The sequence below is a fragment of the Salvelinus fontinalis genome, chromosome 7 (assembly GCF_029448725.1).
Source record: "Salvelinus fontinalis isolate EN_2023a chromosome 7, ASM2944872v1, whole genome shotgun sequence".
In the NCBI taxonomy this organism is placed as follows: domain Eukaryota; kingdom Metazoa; phylum Chordata; class Actinopteri; order Salmoniformes; family Salmonidae; genus Salvelinus; species Salvelinus fontinalis.
This window is the reverse complement of record NC_074671.1, coordinates 67,107,861-67,135,737: the sequence shown is the minus strand read 5'-3', so window position 1 is coordinate 67,135,737 and position 27,877 is coordinate 67,107,861. Positions and strand designations below refer to the sequence as shown.

The 27,877-nt window shown below is 47.7% G+C and overlaps 2 protein-coding genes across 5 annotated transcripts; one reads left to right on the top strand and one right to left on the bottom strand.

Moving 5' to 3' along the window:
• Positions 1-239: 239 nt before the first annotated feature.
• mrpl16 (mitochondrial ribosomal protein L16) lies at positions 240-11,190 on the bottom strand. Of its 4 annotated transcripts, none has more exons than XM_055930325.1 (5): positions 10,973-11,190; positions 8,798-8,869; positions 6,428-6,576; positions 2,598-2,891; positions 240-715 (listed from the first exon to the last, which is right to left on the bottom strand). In XM_055930325.1, exons 1-5 carry the CDS (start codon positions 11,037-11,039, stop codon positions 524-526), a joined length of 774 nt encoding a protein of 257 aa, XP_055786300.1. In that variant the 5' UTR covers positions 11,040-11,190; the 3' UTR covers positions 240-523. The 4 variants fall into 4 exon arrangements, with proteins under 4 accessions (XP_055786300.1, XP_055786302.1, XP_055786304.1 ...); XM_055930327.1 differs by lacking the exon at positions 10,973-11,190 and adding an exon at positions 10,466-10,805; XM_055930329.1 differs by lacking the exon at positions 240-715 and adding an exon at positions 722-899.
• A 6,825-nt stretch (positions 11,191-18,015) lies between these two features.
• Positions 18,016-20,407, top strand: si:ch73-41e3.7 (uncharacterized protein LOC572312 homolog). The gene is made up of 3 exons (XM_055928097.1): positions 18,016-18,316; positions 18,449-19,037; positions 20,044-20,407. Exons 1-3 carry the CDS (start codon positions 18,016-18,018, stop codon positions 20,288-20,290), a joined length of 1,137 nt encoding a protein of 378 aa, XP_055784072.1. The 3' UTR covers positions 20,291-20,407.
• Positions 20,408-27,877: the final 7,470 nt, after the last annotated feature.

Here is a 27,877-nt window from a genome sequence, read left to right as displayed (position 1 = left end):
ACATTTTATTACATTTTACATACTGAGACAAGGATATCCCTACCGGCCAAACCCTCCCTAACCCGGACGACGCTATGCCAATTGTGCGTCGCCCCACGGACCTCCCGGTTGCGGCCGGCTGCGACAGAGCCTGGGCGCGAACCCAGAGACTCTGGTGGCGCAGCTAGCACTGCGATGCAGTGCCCTAGACCACTGCGCCACCCGGGAGACCGGGTGATAGATTCAGATTCAAACATTCGTTTTAAAAACAGAAGATTCAGACAAGTGTCTTTATTTTCCGATTGAACACCAATCACTGATCTACATTTCCAATAAGGGAGTCACACAGGAGAGAATTCTCCCCATGACTGCCAGCCATTTTGGCTCCATGGGCTGCGTCTGACATGGCACCTGGGCTCTGATCAAAAGTAGTGCACCGAATAGGGAATAGGCAGCCATTTTGGCTCCATGGGCTGCCATTTTGGATGCAAGCCATGTTCCAAAGCGCAGCTGTTAAAATGTGACAGCACCACGGGCGACTCCCTCACACCCTGCCTGGGTTGTGGAACTTTCCGCTGTACTTCCCGTGGTTGTGGAGGTCAAAGGGGCTGAGGACCTTCCTGATGCCCAGCATGTTGCCCCTGGCGATCCTCTGGAAGGTCCAGGGGTTCTGGTTGTTCTGCTCCATGTCCTGCTGCTCCTGCTGCATGGCTGTCAGGCTCTCTCTGGACACTACCTGGTGGAGAGAGAGGGGTCAGAGGTTACATAAGGACAGGATCAGGTATAGTGCTCCTGCTGCATGGCTGTCAGGCTCTCTCTGGACACTACCTGGTGGAGAGAGAGGGGTCAGAGGTTACATAAGGACAGGATCAGGTATAGTGCTCCTGCTGCATGGCTGTCAGGCTCTCTCTGGACACTACCTGGTGGAGAGAGGGGTCAGAGGTTACATAAGGACAGGATCAGGTATAGTGCTCCTGCTGCCAGGCTCTCTCTGGACACTACCTGGTGGAGAGAGGGGTCAGAGGTTACATAAGGACAGGATCAGGTATAGTGCTCCTGCTGCCAGGCTCTCTCTGGACACTACCTGGTGGAGAGAGGGGTCAGAGGTTACATAAGGACAGGATCAGGTATAGTGCTCCTGTTGCCAGGCTCTCTCTGGACACTACCTGGTGGAGAGAGAGGTCAGAGGTTACATAAGGACAGGATCAGGTATAGTGATCCTGCTGCATGGCTCTCTCTGGACACTACCTGGTGGAGAGAGAGGTCAGAGGTTACATAAGGACAGGATCAGGTATAGTGCTCCTGCTGCCAGGCTCTATCTGGACACTACCTGGTGGAGAGAGAGAGGTCAGAGGTTACATAAGGACAGCGTCAGGTATAGTGCTCCTGCTGCCAGGCGCTCTCTGGACACTACCTGGTGGAGAGAGGGGTCAGAGGTTACATAAGGACAGGATCAGGTATAGTGCTCCTGCTGCCAGGCTCTCTCTGGACACTACCTGGTGGAGAGAGAGGTCAGAGGTTACATAATGCCGTGCTACCACGGCAGAATGTAATGAGGTCTCTGATGCTACCACGGCAGAATGTAATGAGGTCTCTGATGCTACCACGGCAGAATGTAATGAGGTCTCTGATGCTACCACGGTAGAATGTAATGAGGTCTCTGATGCTACCACGGTAGAATGTAATGAGGTCTCTGATGCTACCACAGTAGAATGTAAAGAGGTCTCTGATGCTACCACGGTAGAATGTAAAGAGGTCTCTGATGCTACCACGGTAGAATGTAATGAGGTCTCTGATGCTACCACGGTAGAATGTAATGAGGTCTCTGATGCTACCACGGTAGAATGTAATGAGGTCTCTGATGCTACCACGGTAGAATGTAATGAGGTCTCTGATGCTACCACGGTAGAATGTAATGAGGTCTCTGATGCTACCACAGTAGAATGTAATGAGGTCTCTCATGCTACCACAGTAGAATGTAATGAGGTCTCTGATGCTACCACAGTAGAATGTAATGAGGTCTCTGATGCTACCACAGTAGAATGTAATGAGGTCTCTGATGCTACCACAGTAGAATGTAATGAGGTCTCTGATGCTACCACAGTAGAATGTAATGAGGTCTCTGATGCTACCACAGTAGAATGTAATGAGGTCTCTGATGCTACCACAGTAGAATGTAATGAGGTCTCTGATTTGTAAGTCGCTCTGGATAAGAGCGTCTGCTAAATGACTTAAATGTAAATGTAAATGCTACCACAGTAGAATGTAATGAGGTCTCTGATGCTACCACAGTAGAATGTAATGAGGTCTCTGATGCTACCACAGTAGAATGTAATGAGGTCTCTGATGCTACCACAGTAGAATGTAATGAGGTCTCTGATGCTGCCACGGTAGAATGTAATGAGGTCTCTGATGCTACCACAGTAGAATGTAATGAGGTCTCTGATGCTACCACAGTATAATTCAATATCCCAAGCCTAATAGGGAACTAGTTAGTTTCCCCCCCCCAACATATCCCTGCATATAGAGAAGAGAAGATGCTACTGTGATTGGCCAGCACCACCTCTAGATTTTGCCCATTTTATTAACCCTTCATGTATCCCCAGCGGGCGGCTGACCTTGGCAGGGAAGGGCAGTTTCTTGGCCACTTCCTTGAGGATAGGCTCCACCTCGCCCAGTTCCAGCCGTCCCCCGACCTCCACAATCATCCGTCCGTACTTCACCGGTGTGACGTAGTGGTCTATGTTCCCTTTGCCCCCGCCCATCCTCTGGCCCAGGCCCTTCCTGGTGATGGGCTTGTAGGGGGCGTTGATGCGCCAGCGGGCGAAGGTGGTGCGAGGGTCCATCCTCCTGTTGATGGTCAGACGCATCATCTCCATGTGACCAAAGTGGAGGTAGCCCCCGCCCAGCGCCTGAGGAGAGGAGGATGATTGGATAAGGAGGTAGCCCCGCCCAGCGCCTGAGGAGAGGAGGATGATTAGATAAGGAGGTAGCCCCGCCCAGCGCCTGAGGAGAGGAGGATGATTAGATAAGGAGGTAGCCCCGCCCAGCGCCTGAGGAGAGGAGGGATGATTAGATAAGGAGGTAGCCCCGCCCAGCGCCTGAGGAGAGGAGGATGATTAGATAAGGAGGTAGCCCCGCCCAGCGCCTGAGGAGAGGAGGATGATTGGATAAGGAGGTAGCCCCGCCCAGAGCCTGAGGAGAGGAGGATGATTAGATAAGGAGGTAGCCCCGCCCAGCGCCTGAGGAGAGGAGGATGATTAGATAAGGAGGTAGCCCCGCCCAGCGCCTGAGGAGAGGAGGATGATTAGATAAGGAGGTAGCCCCGCCCAGCGCCTGAGGAGAGGAGGATGATTAGATAAGGAGGTAGCCCCGCCCATCACCTGAGGAGAGGAGGATGATTAGATAAGGAGGTAGCCCCGCCCAGCGCCTGAGGAGAGGAGGATGATTGGATAAGGAGGTAGCCCCGCCCAGCGCCTGAGGAGGATGATTAGATAAGGAGGTAGCCCCGCCCAGCGCCTGAGGAGGATGATTAGATAAGGAGGTAGCCCCGCCCAGCGCCTGAGGAGAGGAGGATGATTAGATAAGGAGGTAGCCCCGCCCAGCGCCTGAGGAGAGGAGGATGATTGGATAAGGAGGTAGCCCCGCCCAGCGCCTGAGGAGAGGAGGATGATTAGATAAGGAGGTAGCCCCGCCCAGCGCCTGAGGAGGATGATTAGATAAGGAGGTAGCCCCGCCCAGCGCCTGAGGAGAGGAGGATGATTAGATAAGGAGGTAGCCCCGCCCAGCGCCTGAGGAGAGGAGGATGATTAGATAAGGAGGTAGCCCCGCCCAGCGCCTGAGGAGAGGAGGATGATTAGATAAGGAGGTAGCCCCGCCCAGCGCCTGAGGAGAGGAGGATGATTAGATAAGGAGGTAGCCCCGCCCAGCGCCTGAGGAGAGGAGGATGATTGGATAAGGAGGTAGCCCCGCCCAGAGCCTGAGGAGAGGAGGATGATTAGATAAGGAGGTAGCCCCGCCCAGCGCCTGAGGAGAGGAGGATGATTAGATAAGGAGGTAGCCCCGCCCAGCGCCTGAGGAGAGGAGGATGATTAGATAAGGAGGTAGCCCCGCCCAGCGCCTGAGGAGAGGAGGATGATTAGATAAGGAGGTAGCCCCGCCCAGCGCCTGAGGAGAGGAGGATGATTAGATAAGGAGGTAGCCCCGCCCAGCGCCTGAGGAGAGGAGGATGATTAGATAAGGAGGTAGCCCCGCCCAGCGCCTGAGGAGAGGAGGATGATTAGATAAGGAGGTAGCCCCGCCCAGAGCCTGAGGACAGGAGGATGATTAGATAAGGAGGTAGCCCCGCCCAGCGCCTGAGGAGAGGAGGATGATTAGATAAGGAGGTAGCCCCGCCCAGAGCCTGAGGAGAGGAGGATGATTAGATAAGGAGGTAGCCCCGCCCAGCGCCTGAGGAGAGGAGGATGATTAGATAAGGAGGTAGCCCCGCCCAGCGCCTGAGGAGAGGAGGATGATTAGATAAGGAGGTAGCCCCCGCCCAGCGCCTGAGGAGAGGAGGATGATTAGATAAGGAGGTAGCCCCGCCCAGCGCCTGAGGAGAGGAGGATGATTAGATAAGGAGGTAGCCCCGCCCAGCGCCTGAGGAGAGGAGGATGATTAGATAAGGAGGTAGCCCCGCCCAGAGCCTGAGGACAGGAGGATGATTAGATAAGGAGGTAGCCCCGCCCAGCGCCTGAGGAGAGGAGGATGATTAGATAAGGAGGTAGCCCCCGCCCAGCGCCTGAGGAGAGGAGGATGATTAGATAAGGAGGTAGCCCCGCCCAGCGCCTGAGGAGAGGAGGATGATTAGATAAGGAGGTAGCCCCCGCCCAGCGCCTGAGGAGAGGAGGATGATTAGATAAGGAGGTAGCCCCGCCCAGCGCCTGAGGAGGATGATTAGATAAGGAGGTAGCCCCGCCCAGCGCCTGAGGAGAGGAGGATGATTAGATAAGGAGGTAGCCCCGCCCAGCGCCTGAGGAGGATGATTAGATAAGGAGGTAGCCCCGCCCAGCGCCTGAGGAGGATGATTAGATAAGGAGGTAGCCCCGCCCAGCGCCTGAGGAGAGGAGGATGATTAGATAAGGAGGTAGCCCCGCCCAGCGCCTGAGGAGAGGAGGATGATTAGATAAGGAGGTAGCCCCGCCCAGAGCCTGAGGAGGATGATTAGATAAGGAGGTAGCCCCGCCCAGCGCCTGAGGAGGATAATTGGATAAGGAGGTAGCCCCGCCCAGCGCCTGAGGAGAGGAGGATGATTGGATAAGGAGGTAGCCCCGCCCAGCGCCTGAGGAGAGGAGGATGATTAGATAAGGAGGTAGCCCCGCCCAGCGCCTGAGGAGGATGATTGGATAAGGAGGTAGCCCCGCCCAGCGCCTGAGGAGAGGAGGATGATTGGATAAGGAGGTAGCCCCGCCCAGCGCCTGAGGAGAGGAGGATGATTGGATAAGGAGGTAGCCCCGCCCAGCGCCTGAGGAGAGGAGGATGATTAGATAAGGAGGTAGCCCCGCCCAGCGCATGAGGAGAGGAGGGTGATTAGATAAGGAGGTAGCCCCGCCCAGCGCCTGAGGAGAGGAGGATGATTGGATAAGGAGGTAGCCCCGCCCAGCGCCTGAGGAGAGGAGGATGATTAGATAAGGAGGTAGCCCCGCCCAGCGCCTGAGGAGAGGAGGATGATTAGATAAGGAGGTAGCCCCGCCCAGCGCCTGAGGAGAGGAGGATGATTAGATAAGGAGGTAGCCCCGCCCAGCGCCTAAGGAGAGGAGGATGATTAGATAAGGAGGTAGCCCCGCCCAGCGCCTGAGGAGAGGAGGATGATTAGATAAGGAGGTAGCCCCGCCCAGCGCCTGAGGAGAGGAGGATGATTAGATAAGGAGGTAGCCCCGCCCATCGCCTGAGGAGAGGAGGATGATTAGATAAGGAGGTAGCCCCGCCCAGCGCCTGAGGAGAGGAGGATGATTAGATAAGGAGGTAGCCCCGCCCAGCGCCTGAGGAGAGGAGGATGATTAGATAAGGAGGTAGCCCCGCCCAGCGCCTGAGGAGACGAGGATGATTGGATAAGGAGGTAGCCCCGCCCAGCGCCTGAGGAGAGGAGGATGATTAGATAAGGAGGTAGCCCCGCCCAGCGCCTGAGGAGGATGATTAGATAAGGAGGTAGCCCCGCCCAGCGCCTGAGGACAGGAGGATGATTGGATAAGAAGTGGAGGACAATGACAGGAGGAAGTTTGAAACAGTGAAGAAATAAAATAACTTTTATCAATCACAGAACAAGTCTGGAACATTGATCAAAACTTCCCCCTAAAGGTCAATGTAACTACATCCACAGACCCTGATGGGAGATTATTTTAACACATAACCCTGGTAGGCATGTAGACTGTGTTCTCTGTGTATTCCACACACACACACACACACTCACCACGATGCCGTACTGTCCCTTGGTGAAGGTGTTGGCTGTCTGGGCTGGTCCCTGAATGTCTCTTAGCTTCTTCATCTCCTTCTTCGCCTTCTTAAAGTTGGGCACCTTGTTCAGAAACTTCAGCTTGGGTCTTTCAGGTAGCACAACCTCTACAGGGGTCACAGACAGGGGTCAGAGAGAGGGGTCAGAGACAGGGTCACAGACAGGGGTCACAGACAGGGGTCACAGACAGGGGTCACAGAGAGGGGTCGCAGACAGGGTCACAGACAGGGTCACAGACAGGAGACAGGGGTCACAGACAGGGTCACAGACAGGAGACAGGGTCACGGTAAACATTGTATGGAGTCTGGGTGATCTTGACCTGTAGCCATTGTGTGTGTGTGTGTGTGTGTGTGTGTGTGTGTGTGTGTGTGTGTGTGTGTGGTCAGAAACCTTGACAGATATGATGTAATGTTGTTATGATGCAAATCGAATGCTTCACCTCCATGACCATCAACTTGTCGTCATTCTAGATAAGAGGGGGTTAACACAATGCTTCATTCATTCTAGATAAGAGGGGGTTAACACAATGCTTCATTCATTCTAGATAAGAGGGGGTTAACACAATGCTTCATTCATTCTAGATAAGAGGGTTTAACACAATGCTTCATTCATTCTAGATAGGAGGGGGTCAACACAATGCTTCATTCATTCTAGATAAGAGGGTTTAACACAATGCTTCATTCATTCTAGATAAGAGGGGTTAACACAATGCTTCCTTCATTCTAGATAAGAGAGGTTTAACACAATGCTTCATTCATTCATTCTAGATAAGAGGGGATTAACACAATGCTTCATTCATTCTAGATAAGAGGGTTTAACACAATGCTTCATTCATTCTAGATGAGAGGGGGTTAACACAATCCTTCATTCATTCTAGATAAGAGGGGGTTAACACAATGCTTCATCCATTCTAGATAAGAGAGGTTTAACACAATGCTTCATTCATTCTAGATAAGAGGGGTTTAACACAATGCTTCATTCATTCTAGATAAGAGGGGGTTAACACAATGCTTCATCCATTCTAGATAAGAGAGGTTTAACACAATGCTTCATTCATTCTAGATAAGAGGGTTTAACACAATGCTTCATTCATTCTAGATAAGAGGGGTTTAACACAATGCTTCATTCATTCTAGATAAGAGGGGTTTAACACAATGCTTCATTCATTCTAGATAAGAGGGGGTTAACACAATGCTTCATCCATTCTAGATAAGAGGGGTTTAACACAATGCTTCATCCATTCTAGATAAGAGAGGTTTAACACAATGCTTCATTCATTCTAGATAAGAGGGGGTTAACACAATGCTTCATTCATTCTAGATAAGAGGGGGTTAACACAATGCTTCATTCATTCTAGATAAGAGAGGTTTAACACAATGCTTCATTCATTCTAGATAAGAGGGTTTAACACAATGCTTCATTCATTCTAGATAAGAGGGGGTTAACACAATGCTTCATTCATTCTAGATAAGAGGGGTTTAACACAATGCTTCATTCATTCTAGATAAGAGGGGGTTAACACAATGCTTCATTCATTCTAGATAAGAGGGGGTTAACACAATGCTTCATTCATTCTAGATAAGAGAGGTTTAACACAATGCTTCATTCATTCTAGATAAGAGGGGGTCAACACAATGCTTCATCCATTCTAGATAAGAGGGGGTTAACACAATGCTTCATTCATTCTAGATAAGAGGGGGTTAACACAATGCTTCATCCATTCTAGATAAGAGGGGGTTAACACAATGCTTCATTCATTCATTCTAGATAAGAGAGGTTTAACACAATGCTTCATTCATTCTAGATAAGAGGGGGTCAACACAATGCTTCATTCATTCTAGATAAGAGGGTTTAACACAATGCTTCATTCATTCTAGATAAGAGAGGTTTAACACAATGCTTCATTCATTCTAGATAAGAGAGGTTTAACACAATGCTTCATTCATTCTAGATAAGAGGGGGTTAACACAATGCTTCATTCATTCATTCTAGATAAGAGAGGTTTAACACAATGCTTCATTCATTCTAGATAAGAGGGGGTCAACACAATGCTTCATTCATTCTAGATAAGAGGGTTTAACACAATGCTTCATTCATTCTAGATAAGAGAGGTTTAACACAATGCTTCATTCATTCTAGATAAGAGGGTTTAACACAATGCTTCATTCATTCTAGATAAGAGGGGGTTAACACAATGCTTCATTCATTCTAGATGAGAGGGGGTTAACACAATGCTTCATTCATTCATTCATTCATTCATTCATTCATTCAAGGAGGCCAGTTCAAATGATTGAATGCTGAAGGTGCATGGCAAAGTAAGATACTTACCACTGTAGTCTGGAGGCACCTCGTAGGTCTTCATCCCAGCAGACAGGACCTTCAGATGACTCTGCAGGACACCTAGACAACAAACAATCGTTGTTTTATATTGCTGCTAGCTAGCTAAAGCCGTTAGCTAGCCAGCCCAGCTATCATAATAGTGGCTGCAGGCAGCCAGTCAAAAACATGTCAAAGATTGCAAGAATACATCATGCATGAAATATTCTTTAAGATCATCTAGCTGGTTGGTTTGTTGGGCAACCATTCACAGCTAGCTAGGTCTTTATCTAGCTGGTTGGTTTGTAGGGCAACCATTCACAGCTAGCTAGCTCCGTCTTTATCTAGCTGGTTGGTTTGTAGGGCAACCATTCACAGCTAGCTAGCTCCGTCTTTATCTAGCTGGTTGGTTTGTAGGGCAACCGTTCACAGCTAGCTAGCTCCATCTAGCTGGTTGGTTTGTAGGGCAACCATTCACAGTTAGCTAGCTCCGTCTTTATCTAGCTGGTTGGTTTGTAGGGCAACCATTCACAGCTAGCTAGCTCCTTCATCTAGCTGGTTGGTTTGTAGGGCAACCATTCACAGCTAGCTAGCTCCATCTTTATCTAGCTGGTTGGTTTGTAGGGCAACCATTCACAGCTAGCTAGCTCTGTCTTTATCTAGCTGGTTGGTTTGTTGGGCAACCATTCATAGCTAGCTAGCTCCGTCTATCTAGCTGGTTGGTTTGTAGGGCAACCATTCACAGCTTGCTAGCTCCGTCTTTATCTAGCTGGCTGGTTTGTAGGGCAACCATTCACAGCTAGCTAGCTCCGTCTTTATCTAGCTGGTTGGTTTGTAGGGCAACCATTTACAGCTAGCTAGCTCCTTCTTTATCTAGCTGGTTGGTTTGTAAGGCAACCATTCACAGCTAGCTAGCTCCTTATTCTAACTGGTTGGTTTGTAGGGCAACCATTCACAGCTAGCTAGCTCCTTCTTCATCTAGCTGGTTGGTTTGCAGGGCAACCATTCACAGCTAGCTAGCTCCGTCTTTATCTCTAGCTAGCTCCTTCATCTAGCTGGTTGGTTTGTAGGGCAACCATTCACAGCTAGCTAGCTCCTTCATCTAGCTGGTTGGTTTGTAGGGCAACCATTCACAGCTAGCTAGCTCCTTCTTCATCTAGCTGGTTGGTTTGTAGGGCAACCATTCACAGCTAGCTAGCTCCATCTAACTGGTTGGTTTGTATGGCAACTATTCACAGCTAGCTAGCTCCGTCTTCATCTAGCTGGTTGGTTTGCAGGGCAACCATTCACAGCTAGCTAGCTCCATCTAACTGGTTGGTTTGTATGGCAACTATTCACAGCTAGCTAGCTCCGTCTTCATCTAGCTGGTTGGTTTGCAGGGCAACCATTCACAGCTAGCTAGCTCCTTCCTCATCTAGCTGGTTGGTTTGTAGGGCAACCATTCACAGCTAGCTAGCTCCGTCTTCATCTAGCTGGTTGGTTTGCAGGGCAACCATTCACAGCTAGCTAGCTCCGTCTTCATCTAGCTGGTTGGTTTGTAGGGCTTTCAGCAGGACTGACTCTACTCAACCTAACAGAGAACCAGAGACATAACTGTTAATGTGATGACTCTCTCCTCTACCTAGTATAAGAACTAGAGACATGACTGTTAATGTGATGTACAAAATATTTGCAATCTACCTTTTCTCATGAACCGGGCCAGTTGGACTTCACACCTCTCTCTTTCTCTATGACATCGGTTAGTCGGATCGCGTGTAAATGAAGCCCTGTGGTCTCATCAAACACCATCACCACTTTCCACTCCAACACAACACTGCTATTGTCTTGGCCCCCTTTATTCTTTCTTCACTAGACTCTCCATCGCTTTCTGTATCGTGATCTCTTCCTGTCTTTCCACTACAGTCCATTCAGATCCGTGACCCTCATCCTCCCGCTAAATATCACAACTGACACCAATATTGTTCGCAATCAAACGCAGCTGTTTACATCCGCAATCTTTTCTCCATTTCGTCCACACTAGTTACTCGCGTCCGTTTCCAATCTTAACGCGTTGTCAAGCCCTCTCGCACACTTCAAAACACGGGTCAGTCTTGTCATGTTTTTGATGAGACAAAGAACATTGAACAGTTTGCGCCGTCACAAGTCTACCCCACGTCCGGTAAACTAGCTACTGTGACAGAACCTTACCTTGGAGCCCCGTGGATTTACCAGTGTTGGCCAATCCGACAAGCGCGGATTTGATTAGAGAAAGCATAGCTACAAGTTATGACTATGTTAGAAATTTATATTTTATGTTATCGTCACCATCATTTCAAATAAACAACTATTACAGGTTACGATAAATAGGTTCGTTCATAAAATCACGCGTTGTACAAGGTCACACCGCTATGAAGTAGGTAAGAATGAACAAGTACTTCCGGGTCACGGATTTTTGCAACCTTTCAGACTAAAAGTCCCATAATTAGGGCAAAAATTATGGAAAATGTATATAATTATTAATATATTTTATACTAAGTTATCATACAAAGAATAATTAAAAGTAGTTCTATAAGATATTATGTCTTAAAAAAAAAATATATATATATATATATATATATATGTCAAGCCTACATGATCAACAATGTTTTTTGTTTATGTACTTCTATAATTTATTGGACCTTATGATCTGTACATTGTGTACAGATAGTAGAATGGGCCCCCCTGAGCAGCGACGCTCCTTGGGTTGTACACTCTGTGGATTTGGAAACTAGAGGTGCTCCTGAGTAGAACTAGGAACCATATTACTGCGACACAACAAACAGGAAATTGTCTACTACTGGGTGCCCAGTCCGGGTGCCCAGTCCGGGGCCCGCAACGAGGGTGCCCAGTCCGGGGCCCGCAACGAGGGTGCCCAGTCTGGGGTCGGCGGCGAGGGTCCCCAAACCAGAGGCGCCAACAAAGTGGGGGAAGCCAGAGGCGGAGGGGGGTCTACGTCCCGCACCAGAGCTGCCGCTGCAAAGGAAGCCCGCCCGGACCCTCCCCTTTAGAGTCAGGTTTTGCGGCCGGTGTCCGCACCTTTGGGGGGGGGGGGGGGGGGGGGTACTGTCACGCCCTGGCCATAGAGAGAGATCCACTGCAGCGCCATCTTCAGTCCTGTACTACATTACCAGTACATTACCTGGATGGTTGTTCTCTATCCAGCAGCACCATCTTCAGTCCTGTACTACATTACCAGTACATTACCTGGATGGTTGTTCTCTATCCACCGCAGCTCCATCTTCAGTCCTGTACTACATTACCAGTACATTACCTGGATGGTTGTTCTCTATCCACCGCAGCTCCATCTTCAGTCCTGTACTACATTACCAGTACATTACCTGGATGGTTGTTCTCTATCCACCGCAGCTCCATCTTCAGTCCTGTACTACATTACCAGTACATTACCTGGATGGTTGTTCTCTATCCACCGCAGCTCCATCTTCAGTCCTGTACTACATTACCAGTACATTACCTGGATGGTTGTTCTCTATCCACCGCAGCTCCATCTTCAGTCCTGTACTACATTACCAGTACATTACCTGGATGGTTGTTCTCTATCCACCGCAGCTCCATCTTCAGTCCTGTACTACATTACCAGTACATTACCTGGATGGTTGTTCTCTATCCACCGCAGCTCCATCTTCAGTCCTGTACTACATTACCAGTACATTACCTGGATGGTTGTTCTCTATCCACTGCAGCTCCATCTTCAGTCCTGTACTACATTACCAGTACATTACCTGGATGGTTGTTCTCTATCCACCGCAGCTCCATCTTCAGTCCTGTACTACATTACCAGTACATTACCTGGATGGTTGTTCTGGTGAGCACCGTGTCCTCAATGTAAAAGGTTTCTCTTCGTAGGTAGAGTTACGAGGGGAATCAACACCTGACAACACAGCAGAGGTGAATATTAGGATCCTACTCCAGACTGGTCTCCATCTCGTTGTAACTGACCCCAGCAGAGGTGAATATTAGGTTCTTACTCCAGACTGATCTCCATCTCGTTGTAACTGACCCCAGCAGAGGTGAATATTAGGATCCTACTCCAGACTGATCTCCATCTCGTTGTAACTGACCCCAGCAGAGGTGAATATTAGGATCCTACTCCAGACTGATCTCCATCTCGTTGTAACTGACCCCAGCAGAGGTGAATATTAGGATCCTACTCCAGACTGATCTCCATCTCGTTGTAACTGACCCCAGCAGAGGTGAATATTAGGATCCTACTCCAGACTGATCTCCATCTCGTTGTAACTGACCCCAGCAGAGGTGAATATTAGGATCCTACTCCAGACTGATCTCCATCTCGTTGTAACTGACCCCAGCAGAGGTGAATATTAGGATCCTACTCCAGACTGATCTCCATCTCGTTGTAACTGACCCCAGCAGAGGTGAATATTAGGATCCTACTCCAGACTGATCTCCATCTCGTTGTAACTGACCCCAGCAGAGGTGAATATTAGGATCCTACTCCAGACTGATCTCCATCTCGTTGTAACTGACCCCAGCAGAGGTGAATATTAGGATCCTACTCCAGACTGATCTCCATCTCGTTGTAACTGACCCCAGCAGAGGTGAATATTGGGATCCTACTCCAGACTGATCTCCATCTCGTTGTAACTGACAACACAGCAGATTTCAAGGTTTTACTGTTAACCTATAAAGCGTTACATGGGCTTGCTCCTACCTATCTTTCCGAGTTGGTCCTGCCGTACATACCAATACGTACGCTACGGTCACAAGACGCAGGCCTCCTAATTGTCCCTAGAATTTCTAAGCAAACAGCGGGAGGCAGGGCTTTCTCCTATAGATCTCCATTTTTATGGAACAGTCTGCCTACCCATGTGAGAGACGCAGACTCGGTCTCAACCTTTAAGTCTTTACTGAAGACTTATCTCTTCAGTAGGTCATATGATTGAGTGTAGTCTGGCCCAGGAGTGTGAAGGTGAACGGAAAGGCTCTGGAGCAACGAACCGCCCTTGCTGTCTCTGCCAGGCCGGTTCCCCTCTCTCCACTGGGATTCTCTGCCTCTAACCCTGTTACAGGGGCTGAGTCACTGGCTTGCTGGTGCTCTTTCATGCCGTCCCTAGGAGGGGTGCGTCACTTGAGTGGGTTGAGTTACTGACGTGATCTTCCTGTCTGGGTTGGCGCCCCCCCTTGGTTTGTGCTGTGGTGGAGATCTTTGTGGGCTATACTCGGCCTTGTCTCAGGATTGTAAGTTGGTGGTTGAGGATATCCCTCTAGTGGTGCGGGGGCTGTGCTTTGGCAAAGTGGGTGGGGTTATATCCTTCCTGTTTGGCCCTGTCCGGGGGTTTCTTCGGATGGGGCCACAGTGTCTCCTGACCGCTCCTGTCTCAGCCTCCAGTATTTATGCTGCAGTAGTTTATGTGTCGGGGGGCTAGGGTCAGTTGGTTATACCTGGAGTACTTCTCCTGTCTTATCCAGTGTCCTGTGTGAATTTAAGTATGCTCTCTCTAATTCTCTCGTTCTCTCTTTCTCTCTGAGAACCTGAGCCCTAGGACCATACGTCAGGACTACCGGGCATGATGACACCTTGCTGTCCCCAGTCCGCCTGGCCTTGCTGCTATTCCAGTTTCAACTGTTCTGCCTGCGGTTACGGAACCCCTACCTGTCCCAGACCTGCTGTTTTCAACTCTTAATGATCGGCTATGAAAAGCCAACTGAGATATATTCCTGATTAATATTTGACCATGCTTGTCATTTATGAACATTTTGAAAATCTTGGCTCTCTCTAATTTTCTCCTTCTCTCTTTCTTTCTCTCGGAGGACCTTGGCCCTAGGACCATGCGTCGGGACTGCCGCCCGTGGTGACTCCTTGCTGTCCCCAGTCCGCCTGGCCTTGCTGCTATTCCAGTTTCAGCTGTTCTGCCTGCGGTTATGGAACCGCCACCTGTCCCAGACCTGTTGTTTTTCAACTCTTAATGATCAGCTATGAAAAGCCAACTGAAAATTATTCATGATTATTATTTGACCATGCTTGTCACTTATGAACATTTTTGAACATCTTGGCATAGTTTTGTTATAATCTCCACCCGGCACAGCCAGAAGAGGACTGGCCACCCCTCATAGCCTGGTTCCTCTCTAGGTTTCTTCCTAGGTTTTGGCCTTTCTAGGGAGTTTTTCCTAGCCACCGTGCTTCTACACCTGCATTACTAGCTGTTTGGGGTTTTAGGCTGGGTTTCTGTACAGCACTTCGAGATATTAGCTGATGTACGAAGGGCTATATAAAATAAAATTGATTGATTGATTGAGGTGAATATTAGGATCCTACTCCAGACTGATCTCCATCTAGTTGTAACTGACCCCAAAGGGGAAAGGGCTATAAGGGTTGTTATCAGACCAGGCGTATTTATACTGCTAGCGGGAACACTTGCTAGTCCCTCATACTCTCTGACTGACCACGACGCCTCTCATCAACCACTCCTTCACCTTGTCCCTAATCTCTGACCTCTGACCTCTGTGTTCCTGCAGATGCACCGGAGGTTCCGACCCCCTGTGTGACGGCAGGGTCACTGAGGTAGACGGACAAATAGACGGATCGACACAGTGAAAGGTCATTTGGATACAAGCCACCAACCATCATCACAGACGCTCACAGCACCCGGCAGTCATAGAGAAAGATCTAGCAACATTTGGAAAAAAATTATATATAACTCAAATACTTCATAATACATTCCTGTTGGAACAATGTGTGGATAAAGCTGACAGTCCTGAAATGACCATATCCTATTGCTCAGCAATAAAGAGTGTGAATTAAATGTACAATAAAATGTAATATTTTAAATAAAAGCATCTCTGTGTGGTTGAAGCTTGTTATCTCGAAGTTAAACATAACTTTTAATTTTTTTAACTGATTATGTCACGCGGCATTTCCATGCCATTGCGCGCACTATGACATGCACCTTGACCTATAGATGGGGGTTGAGTCGTCACGTCGTCGCTTTTCGTTTGTAGCTTCCACCTGTCAAAGCGTCATCGGAGCGGTCATTACTAATATTCAGTCGAGAGTAAAGTAACGTTTAAGTGCCTTTTCTCATTGGCTTCTTCGGGTTATTGGATACAACTGATCGCCAGAACGCATACGGCGCCTGATTTAGGCTAACGAGTGCCAACGCATTACTTTAGCCAGGTATGTTTTGGTGAGGAGGGACGCTATTAGCCAGTAGCCATGGTGATAAATGAACCGACAAAATCCAATGCAAAAATAAATCCTAGTTTAAATAAATTGTCTTGTAAACCGTTTGACCTTTTATTGGTTAGGATATACAGTGGGGTCCCAAATTATTGACACCCTTGTTTAGGATATACAGTGTGGTTCCAAATTATTGACACCCTTGTTTAGGATATACAGTGGGGTCCCAAATTCTTGACACCCTTGGTTAGGATATACAGTGGGGTCACAAATTCTTGACACCCTTGATAAAGATTAGAGAAGAAAAAAGGACTGTATGAAATGTGTTAATGAACTGCCCTCTGCAATTCAAAACAAAGGTTTTCAATGGGTTTTTAAGTCCGGAGACTGAGATGGCCATTGCATAATGTTGATTGTTGGTGGCCAATGAACCATTTCTTTGTGGATCTTGATGTGTGCTTGGGGTGATTGGGTTACTGGAACATCCACTCGGGGACCAAGTCTCTACTACCTGACAGAGGCAACCAGGTTTTTGGGCTAAAATATCCTGATACTTGGTAGAGTTCATGATGCCGTTGATGTTAACAAAGGACCCAGGACCAGCGGAAGCTTCCAGACCCCCAGGACCAGCGGAAGGATCAGAGCCCCAGGACCAGCGGAAGCATCCGGAGCCCCAGGACCAGCGGAAGGATCCGGAGCCCCAGGACCAGCGGAAGCATCCGGAGCCCCAGGACCAGCGGAAGGATCCGGAGCCCCAGGACCAGCGGAAGCATCCAAACCCCCAGGACCAGCGGAAGCATCCGGAGCCCCAGGACCAGCGGAAGCATCCGGAGCCCCAGGACCAGCGGAAGGATCCGGAGCCCCAGGACCAGCGGAAGGATCCGGAGCCCCAGGACCAGCGGAAGCATCCAGACCCCCAGGACCAGCGGGAGCCCCACAACATCAAAGATCCACCACCATATTTTACAGTAGGTAACGGGGTTATTTTCTCTGCTCATACTTCCTGATTTGGACTCCAAACCCACCGCTGGTCTGCGTGGACAAAGAGCTGTATTTACAGGTGATATGACCAAAGCACCAGGTTCCAATCCAGGTTCCAGTGTTTAACAAACTCCAGCCTTTACATTTGGTGGATGACATGAAAATAGAGCTCTTTGGACACACACACACACACACACACACACACACACACACACACACACACACACACACACACACACACACACACACACACACACACACACACACACACACACACACACACACACACACACACACACCCCAATGGAGCAATTGTATTAGCATAAAATTATATAATTACCCTGTCTTTTTTTTCAGCATACAATATAGCTCTGTATTTGTATAATTTAATACAGTCATTTCTGCTCATCTTTATCAAGGGTGTCAATAATTTGGGAACCCACTGTATCTATTACATGAAATGTAAAATGATCCCTGTATACAAATAACGATGTGCTTACTTCCTCAATACTACCAGGCTAGAGGCTAACGGGATCAGATAGCCCTTCCTCAATACTCCCAGGCTAGAGGCTAACGGGATCAGATAGCCCTTCCTCAATACTCCCAGGCTAGAGGCTAAGGGGATCAGATAGCCCTTCCTCAATACTCCCAGGCTAGAGGCTAACGGGATCAGATAGCCCTTCCTCAATACTACCAGGCTAGAGGCTAACGGGATCAGATAGCCCTTCCCCAGTACTCCCAGGCTAGAGGCTAACGGGATCAGATAGCCCTTCCTCAATACTCCCAGGCCAGAGGCTAACGGGATCAGATAGCCCTTCCTCAATACTACCAGGCTAGAGGCTAACGGGATCAGATAGCCCTTCCCCAATACTCCCAGGCTAGAGGCTAACGGGATCAGATAGCCCTTCCCCAATACTCCCAGGCTAGATGCTAACGGGATCAGATAGCCCTTCCTCAATACTACCAGGCTAGAGGCTAACGGGATCAGATAGCCCTTCCTCAATACTCCCAGGCTAGAGGCTAACAGTATCAGTTGGACCAGTGTTTGACATCTCCCTTTATGCTTTGCACCAGGATGGAGTTAATGGTGGACACCGCTAAGAGCCAGGGTCAGACCCAGAGCCAGGGGGGTCAGGCTGTCTCCTCTCCCTCAATCTTCCCGTATCGCTTCACCTCGGACGGGCGTCTGTGTCACCGGGTCACCCAGGAGCCCTTCATGTTCCGGCGGGGCTGTGACCCAGACGCCACCCAGAGAGAGGACCGGGCCTTGTGTCTCCACGTCACCCAACACGTTCACTCTCTCCTGGAGGAGCAGCTGCACCTCATCAGGCTCTACCTCCCATCTCTCAGCAAGGAGGACTACCTCCCTCCTCCACCTCTCAGAAAGGAGATCTACCGCCCTCCTCCATCTCTAAGCAAGGAGATCTACCGCCCTCCTCCATCTCTAAGCAAGGAGATCTACCGCCCTCCTCCATCTCTAAGCAAGGAGATCTACCGCCCTCCTCCATCTCTAAGCAAGGAGGTTTACCGCCCTCCTCCATCTCTAAGCAAGGAGGTCTACCTCCCACCTCCACCAGAGCCCCAGGGGCAGGGGGACCACAGGGTCTACTTTAGCCCCCACCGAGAAGCCCCCAGCCAGGGCTACGTGTACCTATCCCCTGGGGCCCTGGAGAGCCCTGCCACCCTGTTGGTGGTGGTCCAGGACCGGGGAACGATGCTCTGTGGGCTGTGGAGCTGGAGGGTTGCTGCCAGCGAGGGTCTGGAGAGAGGCAGCATGATCCCCTACGTGAGGAAGGTCCTGGAAGAGGGCAGCTCTGTCCTCCTGATGAACCCCAACCAAGGAGGAGGTGTTGGGGAGACTCCAGAGGAACACGTCCGCCGCGTCTGGGACCTCCTGGTGTCGCGCTGCGTCTCCCGGCATGTTGTCGTGGTAGCGCACGGTTACGGAGGCCTGGCGTTCGTGGACCTGCTGTGCCGACGCCCACAGCAAGTGGTGAGGCAGGTGTGGGCGGCGGCCTTCCTGGACTCCTCCCACAGCCTGTGGCACCAGCCGTTGGACGCGGCGGGCCGGGAGTGGCTGAAGACACGCTCCAGGAGGTGGGTTGATGTCATGTCTTTATATAACCAGGGAAGTCAGAACACGCTCCAGGAGGTGGGTTGATGTCATGTCTTTATATAACCAGGGAAGTCAGAACACGCTCCAGGAGGTGTGTTGATGTCATGTCTTTATATAACCAGGGAAGTCAGGATATGCTCCAGGAGGTGTGTTGATGTCATGTCTTTATATAACCAGGGAAGTCAGGACACGCTCCAGGAGGTAGGTTGATGTCATGTCTTTATATAACCAGGGAAGTCAGGACACGCTCCAGGAGGTGGGTTGATGTCTTGTCTTTATATAACCAGGGAAGTCAGGACACACTACAGGAGGTGGGTTGATGTCTTTATATAACCAGGGAAGTCAGGACACGCTCCAGGAGGTGGGTTGATGTCTTGTCTTTATATAACCAGGGAAGTCAGGACACGCTCCAGGAGGTGGGTTGATGTCATGTCTTTATATAACCAGGGAAGTCAGGACACGTTCCAGGAGGTGGGTTGATGTCATGTCTTTATATAACCAGGGAAGTCAGGACACGCTCCAGGAGGTGGGTTGATGTCATGTCTTTATATAACCAGGGAAGTCAGGACACGCTCCAGGAGGTGGATTGATGTCTTGTCTTTATATAACCAGGGAAGTCAGGACACGCTCCAGGAGGTGAGTTGATGTCTTTATATAACCAGGGAAGTCAGGACACGTTCCAGGAGGTGAGTTGATGTCTTTATATAACCAGGGAAGTCAGGACACGCTCCAGGAGGTGGGTTGATGTCATGTCTTTATATAACCAGGGAAGTCAGGACACGCTCCAGGAGGTGGGTTGATGTCATGTCTTTATATAACCAGGGAAGTCAGGACACGCTCCAGGAGGTGGGTTGATGTCTTGTCTTTATATAACCAGGGAAGTCAGGACACGCTCCAGGAGGTGGATTGATGTCTTGTCTTTATATAACCAGGGAAGTAATTGACAATACATTCTCTTGTACATTTACATAAGACGTTGCCTTTCAGGTGGGTCCTGAGCTCCAAGCCCCTGAACCAGCCGGTGGGGTCGTTGAAAGCAGGATGCTCTCAGATGTCAGCTGGGACACAGAGTCATAACGCGGCCCCATCTGTCTGCATGGAGTCTGTGTTCAGGTTCTTCTCCAAAACGCTGAGTCCTAAACCACCCGCCACCTTCAGTATGGTGACCCGCAGCAAGGGCACAGTGGGACAGATCGGACCTCACAACGGGAGAGGCATCACCAGGCCTTACTGACAGCACAGTGGGACAGATCAGACCTCACAACGGGAGAGGCATCACCAGGCCTTACTGACAACACCAGGGGGACAGATCAGACCTCACAACGGGAGAGGCATCACCAGGCCTTACTGACAGCACAGTGGGACAGATCAGACCTCACAACGGGAGAGGCATCACCAGGCCTTACTGACAACACAGTGGGACAGATCAGACCTCACAACGGGAGAGGCATCACCAGGCCTTACTGACAACACCAATGGGACAGATCAGACCTCACAACGGGAGAGGCATCACCAGGCCTTACTGACAACACAGTGGGACAGATCAGACCTCACAACGGGAGAGGCATCACCAGGCCTTACTGACAACACAGTGGGACAGATCAGACCTCATAACGGGAGAGGCATCACCAGGCCTTACTGACAACACCAGTGGGACAGATCAGACCTCATAACGGGAGAGGCATCACCAGGCCTTACTGACAACACCAGTGGGACAGATCAGACCTCACAACGGGAGAGGCATCACCAGGCCTTACTGACAGCACCAGTGGGACAGATCAGACCTCACAACGGGAGAGGCATCACCAGGCCTTACTGACAGCACCAGTGGGACAGATCAGACCTCATAACGGGAGAGGCATCACCAGGCCTTACTGACAGCACCAGTGGGACAGATCAGACCTCACAATGGGAGAGGCATCACCAGGCCTTACTGACAACACCAGTGGGACAGATCAGACCTCACAACGGGAGAGGCATCACCAGGCCTTACTGACAGCACCAGGGAAGTACAGGAGCACATTTGGAATTGAGTATTTATCTTTTGCTCAGAAAGACCAGGGTCTAATTCATGCTAACACAATGTTCTGGACACTGGATGAAGTCATCCTAAATAGTTTTAGTTTCATTTTGTTAAGACACTCCAGGACCGGACTTGTCCACAGCAGATTGTTGATAAATACTTTTTTTCATCTTACTATCTATAAAATACTAAAGACATTTATGTAAAATGCATTTTTTGGGGCACATTTTTTCAAATAAAATGTTATCTAGAATAAAAAATGTACAGCAAATCAACAATTCCCTCTAAGTACTCTGGGTAATATATCTAATGGTAACCATACAACTCTGGGTAATATATCTACTGGTAACCACACAACTCTGGGTAATATATCTAATGGTAACCACACAACTCTGGGTAATATATCTAATGGTAACCACACAACTCTGGGTAATATATCTACTGGTAACCACACAACTCTGGGTAATATATCTAATGGTAACCACACAACTCTGGGTAATATATCTAATGGTAACCACACAACTCTGGGTAATATATCTAATGGTAACCACACAACTCTGGGTAATATATCTACTGGTAACCACACAACTCTGGGTAATATATCTAATGGTAACCACACAACTCTGGGTAATATATCTACTGGTAACCACACAACTCTGAGTAATATATCTACTGGTAACCACACAACTCTGGGTAATATATCTACTGGTAACCACACAACTCTGGGTAATATATCTACTGGTAACTACACAACTCTGGGTAATATATCTAATGGTAACCACACAACTCTGGGTAATATATCTACTGGTAACCACACAACTCTGGGTAATATATCTAATGGTAACTACACAACTCTGGGTAATATATCTACTGGTAACCACACAACTCTGGGTAATATATCTACTGGTAACCACACAACTCTGGGTAATATATCTAATGGTAAGTCTGGGTAATATATCTAATGGTAACTACACAACTCTGGGTAATATACAGTGGGGAGAACAAGTATTTGATACACTGCCGATTTTGCAGGTTTTCCTACTTACAAAGCATGTAGAGGTCTGTAATTTTTATCATAGGTACACTTCAACTGTGAGAGAAGGAATCTAAAACAAAAATCCAGAAAATCACATTGTATGATTTTTAAGTAATTAATTTGCATTTTATTGCATGACATAAGTATTTGATACATCAGAAAAGCAGAACTGAATATTTGGTACAGAAACCTTAGTTTGCAATTACAGAGATCATACGTTTCCTGTAGTTCTTGACCAGGTTTGCACACACTGCAGCAGGGATTTTGGCCCACTCCTCCATACAGACCTTCTCCAGATCCTTCAGGTTTCGGGGCTGTCGCTGGGCAATACGGACTTTCGGCTCCCTCCAAAGATTTTCTATTGGGATCAGGTCTGGAGACTGGCTAGGCCACTCCAGGACCTTGAGATGCTTCTTACGGAGCCACTCCTTAGTTGCCCTGGCTGTGTGTTTCGGGTCGTTGTCATGCTGGAAGACCCAGCCACGACCCATCTTCAATGCTCTTACTGAGGGAAGGAGGTTGTTGGTCAAGATCTCGCGATACATGGCCCCATCCATCCTCCCCTCAATACGGTGCAGTCGTCCTGTCCCCTTTGCAGAAAAGCATCCCCAAAGAATGATGTTTCCACCTCCATGCTTCACGGTTGGGATGGTGTTCTTGGGGTTGTACTCATCCTTCTATTCCTCCAAACACGGCGAGTGGAGTTTAGAGCAAAAAGCTCTATTTTTGTCTCATCAGACCACATGACCTTCTCCCATTCCTCCTCTGGATCATCCAGATGGTCATTGGCAAACTTCAGACGGGCCTGGACATGCGCTGGCTTGAGCAGGGGGACCTTGCGTGCGCTGCAGGATTTTAATCCATGACGGCGTAGTGTGTTACTAATGGTTTTCTTTGAGACTGTGGTCCCAGCTCTCTTCAGGTCATTGACCAGGTCCTGCCGTGTAGTTCTGGGCTGATCCCTCACATTCCTCATGATCATTGATGCCCCACGAGGTGAGATCTTGCATGGAGCCCCAGACCGAGGGTGATTGACCGTCATCTTGAACTTCTTCCATTTTCTAATAATTGTGCCAACAGTTGTTGCCTTCTCACCAAGCTGCTTGGCTATTGTCCTGTAGCCCATCCCAGCCTTGTACAGGTCTACAATTTATCCCTGATGTCCTTACACAGCTCTCTGGTCTTGGCCATTGTGGAGAGGTTGGAGTCTGTTTGATTGAGTGTGTGGACAGGTGTCTTTTATACAGGTAACGAGTTCAAACAGGTGCAGTTAATACAGGTAATGAGTGGAGAACAGGAGGGCTTCTTAAAGAAAAACTAACAGGTCTGTGAGAGCCGGAATTCTTACTGGTTGGTAGGTGATCAAATACTTATGTCATGCAATAAAATGCAAATTAATTACTTAAAAATCATACAATGTGATTTTCTGGATTTTTGTTTTAGATTCCGTCTCTCACAGTTGAAGTGTACCTATGATAAAAATGACAGACCTCTACATGCTTTGTAAGTAGGAAAACCTGCAAAATCGGCAGTGTATCAAATACTTGTTCTCCCCACTGTATCTAATGGTAACCACACAACTCTGGGTAATATATCTAATGGTAACTACACAACTCTGGGTAATATATCTAATGGTAACCACACAACTCTGGGTAATATATCTACTGGTAACCACACAACTCTGGGTAATATATCTAATGGTAACCACACAACTCTGGGTAATATATCTAATGGTAACCACACAACTCTGGGTAATATATCTACTGGTAACCATACAACTCTGGGTAATATATCTACTGGTAACCACACAACTCTGGGTAATATATCTACTGGTAACCACACAACTCTGGGTAATATATCTACTGGTAACCACACAACTCTGGGTAATATATCTACTGGTAACCACACAACTCTGGGTAATATATCTACTGGTAACCACACAACTCTGGGTAATATATCTACTGGTAACCACACAACTCTGGGTAATATATCTACTGGTAACCACACAACTCTGGGTAATATATCTACTGGTAACCACACAACTCTGGGTAATATATCTACTGGTAACCACACAACTCTGGGTAATATATCTACTGGTAACCACACAACTCTGGGTAATATATCTAATGGTAAGTCTGGGTAATATATCTAATGGTAACTACACAACTCTGGGTAATATATCTAATGGTAACCACACAACTCTGGGTAATATATCTAATGGTAAGTCTGGGTAATATATCTAATGGTAACTACACAACTCTGGGTAATATATCTAATGGTAAGTCTGGGTAATATATCTAATGGTAACCATACAACTCTGGGTAATATATCTAATGGTAACTACACAACTCTGGGTAATATATCTAATGGTAACTACACAACTCTGGGTAATATATCTAATGGTAACCACACAACTCTGGGTAATATATCTAATGGTAACCACACAACTCTGGGTAATATATCTAATGGTAACCACACAACTCTGGGTAATATATCTACTGGTAACCACACAACTCTGGGTAATATATCTAATGGTAACCACACAACTCTGGGTAATATATCTAATGGTAACCACACAACTCTGGGTAATATATCTACTGGTAACCACACAACTCTGGGTAATATATCTAATGGTAACCACACAACTCTGGGTAATATATCTACTGGTAACCACACAACTCTGGGTAATATATCTAATGGTGACTACACAACTCTGGGTAATATATCTAATGGTAACCACACAACTCTGGGTAATATATCTAATGGTAACCACACAACTCTGGGTAATATATCTACTGGTAACCACACAACTCTGGGTAATATATCTATTGGTAACCACACAACTCTGGGTAATATATCTACTGGTAACCACACAACTCTGGGTAATATATCTACTGGTAACCACACAACTCTGGGTAATATATCTAATGGTAACCACACAACTCTGGGTAATATATCTAATGGTAACCACACAACTCTGGGTAATATATCTAATGGTAACTACACAACTCTGGGTAATATATCTAATGGTAACTACACAACTCTGGGTAATATATCTAATGGTAACCATACAACTCTGGGTAATATATCTACTGGTAACCACACAACTCTGGGTAATATATCTAATGGTAACCATACAACTCTGGGTAATATATCTATTGGTAACCACACAACTCTGGGTAATATATCTAATAGTAAACCATACAACTCTGGGTAATATATCTACTGGTAACCACACAACTCTGGGTAATATATCTAATGGTAACCACACAACTCTGGGTAATATATCTAATGGTAACCACACAACTCTGGGTAATATATCTACTGGTAACCACACAACTCTGGGTAATATATCTAATGGTAACTACACAACTCTGGGTAATATATCTACTGGTAACCACACAACTCTGGGTAATATATCTACTGGTAACCACACAACTCTGGGTAATATATCTACTGGTAACCACACAACTCTGGGTAATATATCTACTGGTAACCACACAACTCTGGGTAATATATCTACTGGTAACCACACAACTCTGGGTAATATATCTACTGGTAACCACACAACTCTGGGTAATATATCTACTGGTAACCACACAACTCTGGGTAATATATCTAATGGTAACCACACAACTCTGGGTAATATATCTAATGGTAACCATACAACTCTGGGTAATACAGTGGGGAGAACAAGTATTTGATACACTGCCGATTTTGCAGGTTTTCCTACTTACAAAGCATGTAGAGGTCTGTCATTTTTATCATAGGTACACTTCAACTGTGAGAGACGGAATCTAAAACAAAAATCCAGAAAATCACATTGTATGATTTTTAAGTAATTAATTTGCATTTTATTGCATGACATAAGTATTTGATCACCTACCAACCAGTAAGAATTCCGGCTCTCACAGACCTGTTAGTTTTTCTTTAAGAAGCCCTCCTGTTCTCCACTCATTACCTGTATTAACTGCACCTGTTTGAACTCGTTACCTGTATAAAAGACACCTGTCCACACACTCAATCAAACAGACTCCAACCTCTCCACAATGGCCAAGACCAGAGAGCTGTGTAAGGACATCAGGGATAAATTGTAGACCTGTACAAGGCTGGGATGGGCTACAGGACAATAGGCAAGCAGCTTGGTGAGAAGGCAACAACTGTTGGCACAATTATTAGAAAATGGAAGAAGTTCAAGATGACGGTCAATCACCCTCGGTCTGGGGCTCCATGCAAGATCTCACCTCGTGGGACATCAATGATCATGAGGAATGTGAGGGATCAGCCCAGAACTACACGGCAGGACCTGGTCAATGACCTGAAGAGAGCTGGGACCACAGTCTCAAAGAAAACCATTAGTAACACACTACGCCGTCATGGATTAAAATCCTGCAGCGCACGCAAGGTCCCCCTGCTCAAGCCAGCGCATGTCCAGGCCCGTCTGAAGTTTGCCAATGACCATCTGGATGATCCAGAGGAGGAATGGGAGGAGGTCATGTGGTCTGATGAGACAAAAATAGAGCTTTTTGGTCTAAACTCCACTCGCCGTGTTTGGAGGAAGAAGAAGGATGAGTACAACCCCAAGAACACCATCCCAACCGTGAAGCATGGAGGTGGAAACATCATTCTTTGGGGATGCTTTTCTGCAAAGGGGACAGGACGACTGCACCGTATTGAGAAGAGGATGGATGGGGCCATGTATCGCGAGATCTTGACCAACAACCTCCTTCCCTCAGTAAGAGCATTGAAGATGGGTCGTGGCTGGGTCTTCCAGCATGACAACGACCCGAAACACACAGCCAGGGCAACTAAGGAGTGGCTCCGTAAGAAGCATCTCAAGGTCCTGGAGTGGCCTAGCCAGTCTCCAGACCTGAACCCAATAGAAAATCTTTGGAGGGAGCCGAAAGTCCGTATTGCCCAGCGACAGCCCCGAAACCTGAAGGATCTGGAGAAGGTCTGTATGGAGGAGTGGGCCAAAATCCCTGCTGCAGTGTGTGCAAACCTGGTCAAGAACTACAGGAAACGTATGATCTCTGTAATTGCAAACTAAGGTTTCTGTACCAAATATTAAGTTCTGCTTTTCTGATGTATCAAATACTTATGTCATGCAATAAAATGCCAATTAATTACTTAAAAATCATACAATGTGATTTTCTGGATTTTTGTTTTAGATTCCTTCTCTCACATTTGAAGTGTACCTATGATAAAAATTACAGACCTCTACATGCTTTGTAAGTAGGAAAACCTGCAAAATCGTCAGTGTATCAAATACTTGTTCTCCCCACTGTATATCTAATGGTAACCACACAACTCTGGGTAATATATCTAATGGTAACCACACAACTCTGGGTAATATATCTATTGGTAACCACACAACTCTGGGTAATATATCTAATGGTAACCATACAACTCTGGGTAATATATCTAATGGTAACCATACAACTCTGGGTAATATATCTACTGGTAACCATACAACTCTGGGTAATATATCTAATGGTAACCATACAACTCTGGGTAATATATCTACTGGTAACCACACAACTCTGGGTAATATATCTAATGGTAACCACACAACTCAGTGAATGTCGATGATTCTGAGAAGAATGAGTTGGTGTGGGAAGTCTGACTTCCTGGAAATGTCAGTTAACGGCAAGTTAGACTGAATGGAGACCAACAAACCCCAAAAGACTGTTTAGACCCACTCACCCTCTTCTAAGTTAGTCACTAAATGTAGTCCAGTTTGTAACATTCTGTATGAAATG

Excerpts from the sequence above, each read along its gene's own strand:
- mrpl16 (XM_055930325.1), bottom strand. The coding sequence starts at position 11,039 with ATGCTTTCTCTAATCAAATCCGCGCTTGTCGGATTGGCCAACACTGGT. Across the intron at positions 8,870-10,972 it reads TAAATCCACGGGGCTCCAAG|GTGTCCTGCAGAGTCATCTG; the intron begins GTAAGGTTCTGT and ends TTTGTTGTCTAG. Across the intron at positions 6,577-8,797 it reads GGTGCCTCCAGACTACAGTG|AGGTTGTGCTACCTGAAAGA; the intron begins GTAAGTATCTTA and ends TGACCCCTGTAG.
- si:ch73-41e3.7 (XM_055928097.1), top strand. The coding sequence starts at position 18,016 with ATGGAGTTAATGGTGGACACCGCTAAGAGCCAGGGTCAGACCCAGAGC. Across the intron at positions 18,317-18,448 it reads GGACTACCTCCCTCCTCCAC|CTCTAAGCAAGGAGGTTTAC; the intron begins CTCTCAGAAAGG and ends GCCCTCCTCCAT. Across the intron at positions 19,038-20,043 it reads CTGAAGACACGCTCCAGGAG|GTGGGTCCTGAGCTCCAAGC; the intron begins GTGGGTTGATGT and ends GTTGCCTTTCAG.